Consider the following 14,795-nt stretch of genomic DNA (forward strand, 5'->3'; position numbering starts at 1 on the left):
TTAATTGTTGGTAATTCTTGAACACATGAACAAATATTCGAATAAAATAACCAATCAGTGGGACAGAGCTCCAAGATTGTATTAAACAATTATCTTTGAGGTTCTATTTTTACCCTCACCTATATTTTGGTGTGCAAAAAAGTTACAACCAAACAAACCTCAAAAATATAATGAAACCTAATGATTATTTGTACTTTTCACTACTAAAAATAGTTTAGGATAATCGAGTAAAATATAGCAAGAATATCAAATTCTATAGAAAACTTTTACCTTCTTTTGTGTGTCTTACAAATGAAATTTGAATATTGTTTATAAAAGTTCTCGATCTCCTTTTTTTTTTTTTGATGTCTCTTCATTGAAACAAAACTATCATATATATATTTCAATAATCACATCTCTTAATAATAAACATACTATTCAATAAATATATAATTAGATAGTTATACTCAATGTTAATAATCAAATGATATGACTTCTAATAATAAAGAGACATAACTGATCACTTTTAATCATCAATTATAATATTTAGATTACTAATAACATTTCACTCCTAACTATTCAAGCATTATAAATATTTTGAAAATGTTGAAACTAGGGTTGAGCAAAAAAAAACTAGACCAAATTGAAAACCGGCTCAAACTAAGGCATTTGGATGGTTTATGGAATGTAAGTTTAAAAATTGTAGATACCCAAAATCGAACCGAATTCTATTTTTTATTTAATACATAATTATTTTAATTTTTATGATATAAAAATAAATATTTTATATTTAAAATAGTAAAAATAAATTAAACATTATTGAAAAATTATTTTTAAAAAATATTTATGAAAAAATCTTGAAATTTTGTCAAATAATATTCAAAAGTCATAAAAACAAAGCTCATATTGTCAAAATAAATCTAAAACTCAAAACAAAAATTAATATAAAAATCAAGAACCATATCATCCAAATCGAATTGTGATGAACGATTCAAAAAATTAAAAAATTCAACCAAACTGAACCGATATTATCCCTAATTGAATGAAATTGTTTCCTTTTATAACATGCATGATCATTTTACACATTTTAAGATATAAACATCGAAATAGATATAGTACAATAACCTAGACGCTACTTCCACTTATATTTTGACATTTAATTATGAAATGAGAAATTTATTTGAAATGAACAGTTTTTAAAAGGTAGATAGCATATTTTACTCATTTTACATGGATCTTTATTTAAATTATTCAAATTTTAATATTTAAATTGACTCGAACTCGAATAACTTGATTTGATTAACTCAAAATTTAATTTTTTAATTTTTCAAATCGAATCGAGTTTTACTCACTCTTAGGATTGATATCATAAGTCAACCGAATCTCAATTTAATTAAAAAAATTTTAAAACTCTTTATTTTTACAAAATAATATTTATTAATATGAAAATAGTTTATAAAATATTACTATGACAATATTTGAACTAATTATACCCCTCCCGACCTGAACATGTGTCAGCATGATAGGCAGCCTGAGAAACGTTTGTGATATCCTTTGACTTTCACTCGAAAGCCTTGACAATCAATCCCTCAAATTCTCATCATCCATCCGGTGCTTGGTCCAGTAGAAGATCTAGTTACCCACTTCCTCCTAAAAGGCGTAAGCCACCCACTCTCATATCCACTTGCTTGACAAGTTTTTTTGATAGGCACTCGGCTTTTTAGGCACAAGTATTCAAATATGAACACACTCTCAAAATCGTTGAGCCCTACTTGGGCATAATGATCTTGTTGATTGAATGAGTAATACAATGGGCTCTCGCGATGTATGTCCTTCACGTACTTTATGATGGCAACTTTCTCTATAATAACACGTCACATCATGTTAGCAGATAAAACGATATCTCCTATAAATATTCTCCCAACAATGAAAAAAAGATCGAACTTGAAGAAACCATAAATAACCTCTACAAAATTACCCTCAGAAATCTCATTCTCCTCCTCAACAATTTTCCTATTCTCTTGTTATTTCTAATACTCCACCTCTTTAAGTGAATCAAACTCTTAAAAACTTACTTTTTAATTCTTTTTCTAGATTATATCAACAAAACTTAAAGTACATAATCATTCGATGGAATGGGTGAAATTTATTACTAAATCTAAAAGAAAATACGTAGAAACAGTTACAAATAAATGAAAGGAAAGTGGGAGGAAAAATGATATAATTTGGTAGCACCGTCATTAATAGGTCGAACACTATCGCTCATATTAATGTCTCCTGCGTGAGACTGCTGGCTGAGTCTCCATATTTCAAAGTCTTGGAGTCGCCGCCATTAATATGGAGGAGGATAGGTCACTCCCAATATTTACTCCATTATAGGTAGGGTGAGGGTCCACCATCACCTACACACCCTTCTTCCACCTCTTTAATGTTTGTCCACGCTGCCCAACCACCTCCACTTCATCATCCTGTTTTCATGAATTTCCTCTCCCCGGTAACACCAAACCTACCATGCTATAACCAAGCACCTCATTCAATTCATATGTAATAGAAGTAAATATTGGGTACAACACCAATATATAATAACGAACTTTCTCAAAAGCATAATATAATATTTGAAATTAAATAGTTGAAGTACTTTTTTCATAAGTAATATTTTGTAGGATGTTAATATCTCTTTTATGAGTTATTAGAGATCGTATCTCTTTAAACGATATATTTTTATCCTATAAATACTTCAAAATTTTTATGAAATTAAGAGACAAAACTCCAGATAAGAATAGTACTTTCTGTTAAAATTTATTAATTTTAAGCGAACAATACTTTAAAATTTTCTCTTAAAAAATTTTCAATAATAATTATTCGATTTAGTATTATAATTTGAATATATGAATTCATTTTAATTTTGCATTCAATGGGTTCCATTGCTTCAATTCAAATCTATTTATTCATTATATATTCTAATTTTTAAATAACTATGCAAATTCAAAATTAAATAATAATAAGTTCTAACGATGCCCTCCGTCTATATGTTTTTCTCACATTTGAAAATAATCCCTCAATTTTCACTTTTTTTTGGATTTTAATTAAAAAATATCACTTCACCAATTTATAAGCATACGAAACTCATGTAAGCAAATAAAAGTGTTGACATGACTAACTTATGAAGGAAATAAGTTATTTGAAAGTAAATTTATTTGGGCATACGGATAAATATCCATTTTGTTATTTGGCTATAGTTCTCCTTTTGGGGTCACTGCTCTTAATTTTCATATTTTAGATAAATTGCTTTATTTTTAAGAAATAATAATTTATCTAGTTTCCAACTTAAAAAAAAGTCATTTTAACTCTCTATTTATTTTATCGCCTCTTTCAACTATTGAACTTGTATTGTTTATCAAATCATCTCAAAATGAATGAAAAAATTAACATTTGTTAGCATTGTTGACGTGGCATCCATCTCACAATCCACATTTATGCCACGTTAGTAAAGTTAACGGACGTTGGGTGATTTAACAAACAATACAAATTTAAAGATTTAAAAAGACAAAAATTAAAATGACTTTTTTTTTTTGTAAAGTTGAAAAGCTAAAATGGTCAAAAAGATTGAAGTCAAAGTAACAAAAAGGACCAACTTGAGATTGTTTGATTCTTTATACAAGAGATTTTATATATATATATAATATGGGATTGTAATTAAAAATGTTATCAGAGGAGTTCAAATTATATCATCTCATGTTCACCTAAATTGAAAAATTAAATATTTTAGATATGGAAAAAGGATAAAGATTTAATTAGACGTATTACAGATATGGTAGACATATTTTCCTTTTCTTTCTCATTTTAAGGAAACAAAATCACACTTAATACTTACGATTACGGATCGCAGCATAAAACTGCAGAAAAGCAGCTTGCAAAACCGTAATTTTCCCTTTTTTACCAGATTTGATAAAAAGTAAAAAGCGATAATTGTATAACTCTCACAATATCTGCAGTGAAATGTCAACGACTTACTGCGCTTAACGGTTGTAATTGACTGTTCCCATATCAGCAAGCTTCCTCGACCTATTAGCGGAAAACCCCGCTGCGGTGGCTAGCTGGGGTTTCATTGTCGGCCTACCATCGCCGGTAAATGATATGTCAGGCGGCAAACCGCCCTTCTGGTTCCAGTGCCGATTCGGACTCGCCCTCACCAGCGGGCTCATGCAAAAAGCTAATCCCGATACGTTCTTTACCCCGCTCCTCGCCGCCGTCGGTGTCCTCTTCCACCGTGGGGAAGCTTCTGGCGAGAGTCCCGATGGTAATCGATCACACCCATCCCCCGTATCTGCTACAATCACCGGCGACATTCCTCGATCTGTGATCCTGTATGATTTCCTATCCCCGGTACCGAATTGGCCGAATTCTTCTACATGAGTTGTCCTCGAAAATTGCTGCTTTTTTCGACGAACAGCAAAGAATGCCGAGAACCAAGACGGAGATGACGAGGACGAGGACGGTTCATCTGACAAGTACCGACGATAACGAACGTTAGGATCCGAATTAAATTTCTCGGATCTCGACCTGAACAGATTCGAAAAAAGCGAGACCCTGTTTTTCTTCTTGAATGATCTGGCCGCTTCGAAATCCCCGTTGGTCGTGGCTCCGTAGGTAGGACCCACCTGAGGAGTGCTGTAGAATCGCTGGTGGTGGATCCAATTGTCACCGTCGTCGTCAAATTTCCGTCGACTGACGTAAGGAGAAACGGACCGAGGGAAAACCAACGGCGGCGGGTCAGGTTTCCGACGACTCTCAGCAGCGCGTGCTAATTGAGCCTGAGCCTGAGCCTGAGCCTGAGCGGCGACGACCGCAAGAAGACGCTCCCGGAGACAAGTGGCGCAGACGCCGACGCTGCTACTGAGGTCAGTTAAATGTTCCTTACACCTCATTTACTTAAAAACGAAAAACCCTTAGCTTATTAACTTGTCTTCTGTGATATCATCTATAAAGAGAAAATGTTGATTGCATGAGTGGGTTGTTGCTGTAAAACGAAGGAAGGTACCTGATGAAGAAATAAAAAAAAAGGGAAAACAGTGTCCTTTTCTCAGTGTTAGTAAAACAGAGGAGAAATAATTAACGAAAAACAGAGAGAGAAAGCTTGGTGTTTGGGGTTTCACGTAAGAGAAAAGAGGAGTAAATGTTGGGTTGTTCTTCATATTTGGTATCTATCTCTGTCTATATAACCAGCTTCATTAATAAATATGGTAAGTGTTGGTTCTTGTTACCAAATGTATCGAGGGGGGGCACTTGAGTTTGCAAATTAGTAATTGCCTGCCTCCAACTTAAATGGTATATTTATGGTTTAATCTATTGTTCTCAAATTTAAATTTTAATTTTTGTATTTTAATTTAATTCTATTTGATCCACTTATTTTTATAGTATGATTAGCTAATATCATTCTTTGTTATGCTCAAAAGTAGGATTTAATTTCTATATTTTAATTTGACTTAATTTGATTATTCTCTTTTAGTACGTTGAATATATCCGTATTATTGTTAAAAGTAATGAAATGATTTTTCTTCAAATCAATTTAAGTTGCTAGTTGACATGTAAATTTGTGTGATCACTTTAATGGTAACAGCTGACATTACATAAGTAAAGGGACCGAATTATGCCAAATTAAAGTAGATAGGTTAAAATCTAAATTTCAGCCTAGTAAAGGGGCTCAAACCATGATTTATCAACCTTATATATTTTGTACATTTCTACTGGTAATAGGATTAGCTGATAATAATTACATTACAAGATTTGTTGGCTTTTCAGCTTTATTTTGAATCCTCAAAACTTATGCAGCCTTAGTGCTTTGCTTTTGGGTTTAGGGTTCATCATTATGGTCCAAATACATAAAAGATGTTAGTAAAAGGGTAATGCTAACACCCTAGTGGATTCTCAGGAAACAAAGATCCAATCAATAAGAAAAAGGAAAGGTCAATGTGGAAATGATTTCAATTAAGAAATTGGGTTAGCTTAAAGAATCAATTAAATCTTGGGCGATATTCAATGATAGAAATGAAAGTGGCGCCTTCATTTCACATACAATACAAATCGGTACTAGGAGTGACGAATAAAAAAAGGTGTGAAAGAGCAGTGTTGGGGACAACTAGGGCTAATTAGGGCAGGCATCAAGAGCTAATTCAGCATCCCACTTTGTAATTAGGCAGCTTGTTGGCATATAAACAAACCAAAAGTGATGTGAATAGCTTCTAAAAGACTCTTAAATTAATTAAAAAAAAATAGATACAATTGTAGGACATGAATTGGGTGGTGCTTCTAAAATGTGTGCGCATAGAATCAGAAGACAAACCCAATTAGTCCTCTGGGCCTGGTAAGCTTGGCCCACATAAGTGTTACCCAGCATCTACGCTTTTTTGGGCTCGTCACATTACCTAGAATTCAGACACAGCTTGCCTTATTCTCACTAAAATTACGATTTTGCGATTACATATTTATTTTAATGTTGTTAAGCTTTTACAAACAAAATTCCTATAGCAAAACTTGATACATTGTAAGGAATGTTGATATTGTGAATGTAAAAAAAGGAAGAAGGAGGTAATGATGTAAAAGCAAGTGGTTGGTGTCAGTATCCAAAACCAATCCAACACGGCAAAAACTTGAATTTGTTTGGACAAGTTCACGTTGAAAACATGATGGATGTGGTTTTGTTTGGAACAATCTATCGTAGCTTTCACTATTTATTCTGGTGGGAGATAATGGTGAAAGTAAATAGGTGGCAAGTTCTTTCATTTTGGTTGAAAACAATTTCACAAATCTATTCCCTAATTCCTATTGCCTATTTTCTCAACCACCCAAGCTCTTATTTTCTTTCTTCCTTCCATTGATTTTTCTCAATAAACATCTTTTATTCGCTTTATTTTCTTTTATATTTATTAGTGGGAAATGTATCTTTGAATTTTAATGAGCTTTCACATGTTTTAACTACCAAAACCCTTCCCTTTCGATTAAGATTTACACAAACTAATAAATAACATATAAATATCAATAAAATTATTTTTAAATTTAAAATATTTTAATTAATAATAAAATTAAATTTGTTTACAATTTTATCAAAAATATATCCTATATAACATCTTGTTCTCTTAAATTTTATTCTTTATATTCGTAAACCTAAATGAACAATGAGATGAAATCAACAGATTTTCTAGATTTGTGATTATCTCTTTATTACTTGATCAACTCAATTAGTTAAACTATTTTAAACAAAAATTAACTAATATTTACATAATTAAAATAATTATAATATGAATTCATTTTTAATGTGATATAATTATCTTTAGTACATATTATATTATAAAAATAGTAGACACACCCTTTTGAGGACATAATATATCAATGTGATTATATAATAATTATTATAACATTATAATATTACAGTGTGCATTCTTCTATTAATGATATGCAACTTAAACCTTAAACATGTAACTAATCTTATGGTATACTATAATATGTACAATTAGTATTATATGATTATGGTATATTAGTTATATATATATATATATATATATTATAATAACATAATTGCATATAGGATTACATATCAAATTTCATTTGGTATGTCGGTTGGAAATAACATCGCCATATGTCAAATTCTACCGGATTGGCAAAAACCCTTTACTAATCAAGAAGGTAAGAAAAGAGAAACAAATGAAGAAGAGTGATTTATTTGAACTAAGGATTGACTAGTAAAAGAAAATATTTTCTGTAGAAAAGAGTCTAGTTGATGTAACAAAAGAGTCTAACCTATATTCAATTATTTACATATTTAAGGTTTAGATTACATATCGCTGATGGAAGAATGCAAATTGTAATATCGAAGTTTTTTATTCTGTAACAGTGACCATGTACAATTTAATCAATTTTTTATTATGTAAATCAAAACAGTTGGGTGAATAAATTTGAAATATATGAAACTTACAGGGATTGAGAATAGTATTAGACCAATAAGAAATAAGTAGTTGGATTCTTTTCTGAAAAAAGGTTAAGACAAGTCATTATACTTCTTGGCCTTTTATAAGAAGAAGAAGCAGCTTTGAAGCAACCCAACTTTCCTCAATTTCTTTATAGATAGTGCTAGAATCTCCTCTTTTCTTGGAAAAATATTGTAATTTTTCTCAAAACCCAAAACAAAAGAGCAAAGCCCAATGTCACTTGTCTTTCAGAATTAGAGGTAAAACATCGTTTAATCTCACCGCTTTTTTTATTACTATTTTAAGACTAAACGAATCTTTTTTGCTATTGTTGATTCGTCAATTTTCTTCCATTGTTTATGCTAAAGCGTATATAATTTATTAATAAGTTACTCTTTTTCAGTTTATTTCAATTTTTTTTTTTTGTTCTTTAAGAATAAATCTTGCCCAGAAAGCTCGTCTTTTGGTGCTGTGTGTATAAATATTTCATTTCGTTCATGAATTTAAGGTCCTAAGTTAGTAAAAAGTAGACAGTTTTATACATGGTTATGGTTATGTTCTACGCTTGGTTTGATTGCTTTTGTTTCTCTTAATCAAGGTCAACCCATAGGGTAAAGTTAACTTTTTTCCTAAGATATTTGCTTTTTTGCTGATAATCACAGAGCCAAGTTTATAAGCATGGAAGTCATCTCATACAATTCCCCTCGATGCTGTAATTTAAATCGGAGATTAGTGGTAAAGAAAAGTTCAAGTAGACAGCAAGTAAAGATCCCTTTGTGTAGAAAACACAGAATTTTATGTACTAGAGTTCAATTTAGAAGTGGGTCACTGGGTTTACCTAATAAACATCACCTGTTTTTGAAGAATGTTTATCATGGGAAAGGTTCAAGGCCATTCAAGGCTCTTGAAGGGTTTAACAATGTTGATTCAAAGGTCTTGAGTGGGAATTATAATGGTTATGTGATTGGTAGTGAAGATGAGATGGGGAGGATGTCAGAAACTGGGGAATCAGTAACCAAAGTGTTGATTCCAGGGTTGCCTGATGAGTCCAACGGTGAATGTGGTGCTCGAATAAGCAGTTGTTTCTGGCAGTGGAAGCCCAAATTCAACGTTCATTACGAGAAATCGGGTGCTGAAAACGTGAATTCTCCACCGCTGCTCTTCCTTCCTGGTTTTGGTGTTGGGTCTTTCCATTATGAAAATCAACTGAAGGATTTAGGCCGTGAGTATAGGGTATGGGCGATCGACTTTCTCGGGCAAGGCATGTCATTGCCTTTTGAAGATCCCACTTCCCCTTCCAGGGAGGAGGGTATCACTGAAGGGAAGGATTTTTTGTGGGGATTTGGGGATAAAACTGAACCATGGGCAAATGGTCTGGTTTACTCCATGGATTTATGGCGGGATCAGGTTCGCCATTTCGTAGAAGAGGTACAATTTACATGTTTACATACATGTCATTTATCTAGACTTTATGCATCTTTATTTAAGATCTTAATGGTGCGCATACATTACTTAATTGCTACATTTGCTTGCTGTTGTTTTAATTTGCTTGTTACACCTGCTGAAGGGGAAGTCCTCCCCTATAGACTTTGACAAAAAGATGGTTTAGCGAGGAAATCTTGTATTCTATCTAACGTGGCTTTAGGATTATGAATTTGTTATCGTGCAACTCTTTGGTTTGAGTTGAATGAAATGTAAAGACTGCAATATTGACCTAAACTCTTTCTCTCACAGGTCATTGGTGAACCGGTTTACATTGTAGGGAACTCACTCGGAGGATTTGTTGCTCTATACTTTGCTGCATGCAATCCTCAATTAGTGAAGGGTGTTACACTACTTAATGCAACTCCTTTTTGGGGATTTTTTCCTAATCCAATGAAATCTCCGAGGCTAGCTAGGATATTTTCATGGTCCGGAACATTTCCTCTTCCCGCAAACGTTAGGAAGCTGACGGAATTTGTGTAAGTTATTTCTCCTTTTTATTTAGATGATATGGCCTTCTCACCATGTAATTGCCATTCCATCACCATTAAATGTTTAGCAATTGTTTTAAGAGTTTCGAAAAAGTTTAAGGTCAGCTGCTGCACTTTCTTTACATAAAATCTCTTCTTGTTCTTAACTTCTTTTCGCACCTTTTGATTTCAGTTGGCAGAAAATAAGTGATCCTGAAAGCATGGCAGATGTACTTAGACAGGTTTATGCAGATCATTCTATAAATGTTGACAAAGTTTTTTCTCATATCCTTGAGACAACACAACACCCTGCTGCTGCAGCATCGTTTGCTTCAATTATGTTTGCTCCTCAAGGAGAGCTGTCTTTCAGGGAGGCTTTATCGAGGTATGTAGTATGAATAATTTTTTTACTGGTATAGCCAAATCGGACCATTCTATGTGGAAAGGTTACCTATCTGCTTCAAGTTATGGACTTTTGTGTTTATTTGTTACTTTTAGGTGTCATATGAACAACGTACCTATCTGTCTCATGTATGGAAAAGAAGACCCCTGGGTTAAGCCTGTCTGGGGACGTCAGGTGAAAAAGCAAGTTCCTGAAGCTCCATACTATGAGATCAGCCCAGCTGGTCACTGCCCTCATGATGAAGTTCCTGAGGTATATTGTTGTTGATAGGCTTCCTTTTCACATCTTATCGGCATGTAAAATCGGTCGAGTACTGTAAATTGTCTATTTTCCTTTAAATTTATGGTCCCTAAGCCATTGGATCAGAGTTTATTTGTCTTATGTTGTGCTATTTCATACAGGTGGTGAATTATTTGCTACGAGGATGGATAAAAAACCTGGAATCTGAGGGTGCAGTTGGATTGCCGTTGCTTGATGATATGGAAATGGAAAGCATTCAAAATAACATCACTAGGGACTTGGAATTTGTGAGGGAAGGATCAAAGAAATCCGTGATGGTGAGATTTTTAGGATCCAAATTCTCACTTTGGAACTTGATAAAATCTTCCTTGAAATCTCGCTTTGGCAAGTTAGAAACAAAATCGCCATAGCCGGATCATATGTAAATTTCAGCGTGTATTTATGCTGACATAGGTGAATGGATGATCAGTTAATCTTAATGTATGATAATGGTTTGTAATTTGTTTCCAAATTTCAAAGCAAGTGCAGATAAATAGCATCTTCGAGAACAAAAACACATCTGAAACCTGTTTTTCAAGCTTCAAAAGATCGGTTTAGCTCATCCTTATTTATTTTTTATACCAACTTAACAGAACGCTTTCAACTACCATGTTGGAGAAAGTATGGTTAAATTTAAATTAAAGTTTACAATTATGATATGTGTCTGATTATTCTATCTGCTAAGTCAGCTTTTAACTATGAAGACTAATGTACTTATTTTTCAAGTAAAAAAAATAAAATACAATCTAACTGCTAATATTACAGATGACATTATTAACTAGCACAACTATGATAAAAATAAATATTTTATTATTTTGACCTACCAAATTGAGTTACAAATATAAATGTAATTAATTAACCACAATTAGTATGTAGAGTAAATTAGTGGAACAACACACAAAAGATAGTGTGTAGAAATAGTAGTTGATGGTTAATTATGAACCAAAAAAGGTAGTATTTGGTGCCTATGAAAATACAGGTAAAACTAATCAAACATAAGATGATAGTCTCACCCAAGCCAACATGTAAAGTAAAGCACACACAATCCATGGCATAATTAGAGGTTAAATATTTCTTTGGGATTCCAATTTGGCGGGCTCTTTGTTCATCGCCACCATATCCCCAAAGCATTTACATTTTTCATGTTTTGTTTTCCAAATCCCAAAACCCCTTTTTCCTTTGCTCTTCGATATTGAAAAAGAAAAAGTCTCCAACTTTACATGCATTCGCAGCTCACCGATGAAATTATAAAAGTTTCGAGTTTTGGGTTGTATTGCTTGTGAAGTCTCAAAATTTCTCTTCAACAATCAAGACCCAGAAAAAAAGACCATCTTTTTTGATGGGTTACCTTTCTTGCAAAGCAGAATCGGCAGTCTCTGTAATCTCCGCCGCCAAAACGACCCAGAATTCATCTTCGAAAGCTGCCGCCGCCGACAAGCAGGAAAAATCCATCAAGATCCAACAGTTTGATTACTGCGACCTTGAAGCAGCCACCAAGGGCTTCTCTGACCAAAGGCTTCTAGGCAAAGGTAGCCATGGTGCTGTCTACAAGGCTGTTCTCAGGGGACGTCACGTTGCCATCAAGAGACCGTCTTCGAGGAACCAAGAAACCAACCAAGAAGCCGATAACGAGATCGATATCTTGTCAACGATTCGGAGTCCCAGATTGGTTAATCTTCTTGGCTTTTCTAACGACGCTAAACATCGGTTGTTGGTTGTTGAATTTATGAGTAATGGCACATTGTATGATGTTCTTCACTCTAATTCTTCAAGGCCTTTGAATTGGGGTCGAAGAATTCGATTAGCTTTGCAAGTTGCCAAAGCCTTAGAGACACTTCACTCACAAAAACCTCCAATTATCCATAGGGATGTTAAATCTGCTAATGTGTTGATTGATAGGAATTTCAATGCAAGACTGGGTGATTTTGGGTTGGCACTTAGGTGTGGTGTTGATGATTACAGGCTTAGATCAACCCCACCAGCTGGTACCATTGGGTATCTTGATCCAGGTTATGTGACCCCTGATAATTTGAGTACAAAAACTGATGTTTTTAGCTTTGGGATCTTGTTGTTAGAGATTATAAGTGGTAGGAAAGCTATTGATGTAGCACATTCACCACCTTCTATTGTTGATTGGGCAATCCCTCTTGTAAAGAAAGGGAATATTGTTGCTGTTTATGATCCAAGGATTTTACCTCCTAAGGATCCTATAGTTAGGAAGCAATTGGCTGTCATTGCAGCTAAATGTGTGAGGTCTTGTAGGGAGCGTCGCCCTGCAATGAAAGAGGTGGTCGGTTGGTTAACTGGGTTAAGCAAATTGGTTCCTTTTCATTCATGGAATGGTTTCAACAATCCATGTATGATGGTGGAAACAGTGGGGCGTCCGGTCGATTTTAGAAATGCCCAGGAGAACTTGGATGCAGTGCATGGTACCTTGGCTGCCAAGGACTCGCGCAGAGTCTATTCTGATTTAGGCTTTAGGAGTAACTTGATGGAACTTATGGGCATCACCAGCATTGATGGGGAGGCCAGCCATAGATTTGGTAACAAAAGCTACGGTAACCAAGTAAAGAGCCGAAAAAAGAATGTTGGAAATGAGAAGGGTGGTTTTGGTTTGAGGAGGAATCATTCAGCTGGTGAAAGCTGTGAACTGTTTTCAGGGAAAGGCGACGGGTTTTCTCAACCTAGTTTCAGTTCTCGGGCTGTAGGTGACATGTAGTTCATCATGAATTGTTTTTTTTACATTGAAATGATTGGCAATGGAGAGTAAAAGTTCATGCTTTTTAGGTTCTCTTGGTTGCACCTCTAATTCATGTATATTTGTGGGTAACTTGTTCAACAACCAATCAACATTTTCAAGGTTCTTTAAATTGTTACCATCTTGGTGTGTATATGTTGATTAGGATATTGCATATTGTCATTTTATACCCTTGTTTTTGCTGCAAAGCATAGATATGATGAAAATGCTATTAAATCCATAGATGAGTTGATTTCAAACTCACGAGTTAAATACTGATTTTGATATTTTTGTGATTTGAACATGCTATTACAATAATTGAATAATATATTCAACAATTTGCTTATTTTTGTTATAATTTAAATGAAGTTGCCAAATTGACACTTAATACTTTTTATGGAATTTTCATCCAAAGTATCTCTCATATACAAGGCTTCCTACCTGCAAATGCAAGCTTGGAAGTGTATGAATGCTTGATGATGGGTTTTTAGTTTTAAAAGCCAAAAATAGTTTGCTTTGAGGGTTCTTTTGTGTTCTTTGTGCCTTCCTGAAATAGGCAATGTTACCCAAAGCATACAGGGCAGCAAGAAAAACGACGTTAATAGCTAATGTGATAAAAATAATTGATCCTGATGGGCCATTACATATTTAACCTTATTGATATTATTGTATGTCTTATCTCATTTCTGGAAAATCAAGAGCTATTAGTATATTATTTTAATGGTGGGTCAATTTGGGAAAAGGACTGCTCAAAGTGGGAATTTTATATGGGAATGGGATCTTCTCAAAATCTACACAGCTCTCTCTCCATCTCTCTCTCTCTTTTGTTTGGATTGTGAAATTTCCTAGCTGTCCGATTTCATGATTTGAGTATCATCGGGTTCATAGAGGATTAAAAGTAATACATACAAGTCACTTAATAAAATTTTTAGAAGACTCCAACTTGTTGCTTGTTAAAGTGTTAATGAATCATATTCAAACAGTTTTTCTTTTTCTTTTTTGGGGGTGTAAACAAAAAAGGTGTGTACAAATGGAATAGTCAGTCAAGGAAGATTGTAGGAAACTGAAAAATTCAACACCAATCTCTCTCTTTCTGCCCAATTGACTGTAGTTTTTTAAATTAGTCCACTGAGAAAATGGGAAACCTTATTGCAAGTCAGAATTCCAATAAAGAAAGCAGGTGAAGCAAGGCTTCTAGAATCTAAGACCAACCCATAAATTTTAAGTCACAACTTGGACAACAAAAAATATATATACTTTAAAAAGGACTAGTAAATATAATAAGAGGGTTCATTTGGTGTTTGCATAGAGGCATTAGGCACAAGCACCCACCCAAAGTTGACTCTTAATGGTAGTAGCGTGGGGGCAAAGCCCCTTCGATTGTGCTGACAAATAACAAAAAACCCAGTATTAAGACAAGAAGAAGATGATGACACAAAGCAAACAAATTTGGTTTCAAATGCCAAGACTTTTAGAGTAAG

The 14,795-nt window shown here is 33.8% G+C and overlaps 3 protein-coding genes across 3 annotated transcripts; 2 read left to right on the plus strand and 1 right to left on the minus strand.

Annotated features, from left to right (window-relative positions):
- Nucleotides 1-2,040: 2,040 nt before the first annotated feature.
- On the minus strand, nucleotides 2,041-5,210 carry LOC105791727 (uncharacterized). Its single transcript, XM_012619934.2, has 2 exons — nucleotides 3,994-5,210; nucleotides 2,041-2,493 (listed from the first exon to the last, which is right to left on the minus strand). Exon 1 carries the CDS (start codon nucleotides 4,905-4,907, stop codon nucleotides 3,999-4,001), a length of 909 nt encoding a protein of 302 aa, XP_012475388.1. The 5' UTR covers nucleotides 4,908-5,210; the 3' UTR covers nucleotides 2,041-2,493; nucleotides 3,994-3,998.
- Nucleotides 5,211-8,034: 2,824 nt separating this feature from the next.
- LOC105791731 (pheophytinase, chloroplastic) lies at nucleotides 8,035-11,037 on the plus strand. The gene is made up of 6 exons (XM_012619936.2): nucleotides 8,035-8,203; nucleotides 8,606-9,371; nucleotides 9,678-9,904; nucleotides 10,089-10,280; nucleotides 10,394-10,550; nucleotides 10,700-11,037. The coding sequence occupies exons 2-6, from the start codon at nucleotides 8,622-8,624 to the stop codon at nucleotides 10,946-10,948; spliced, it is 1,575 nt and encodes a 524-aa protein (XP_012475390.2). The 5' UTR covers nucleotides 8,035-8,203; nucleotides 8,606-8,621; the 3' UTR covers nucleotides 10,949-11,037.
- Nucleotides 11,038-11,591: 554 nt separating this feature from the next.
- Nucleotides 11,592-13,574, plus strand: LOC105791732 (serine/threonine-protein kinase-like protein At3g51990). The gene has a single exon (XM_012619937.2). The coding sequence runs from the start codon at nucleotides 11,917-11,919 to the stop codon at nucleotides 13,294-13,296; it is 1,380 nt and encodes a 459-aa protein (XP_012475391.2). The 5' UTR covers nucleotides 11,592-11,916; the 3' UTR covers nucleotides 13,297-13,574.
- The last annotated feature ends 1,221 nt before the right edge of the window (nucleotides 13,575-14,795 follow it).

Source organism: Gossypium raimondii, chromosome 8 (genome assembly GCF_025698545.1).
Source record: "Gossypium raimondii isolate GPD5lz chromosome 8, ASM2569854v1, whole genome shotgun sequence".
Taxonomy (NCBI): domain Eukaryota; kingdom Viridiplantae; phylum Streptophyta; class Magnoliopsida; order Malvales; family Malvaceae; genus Gossypium; species Gossypium raimondii.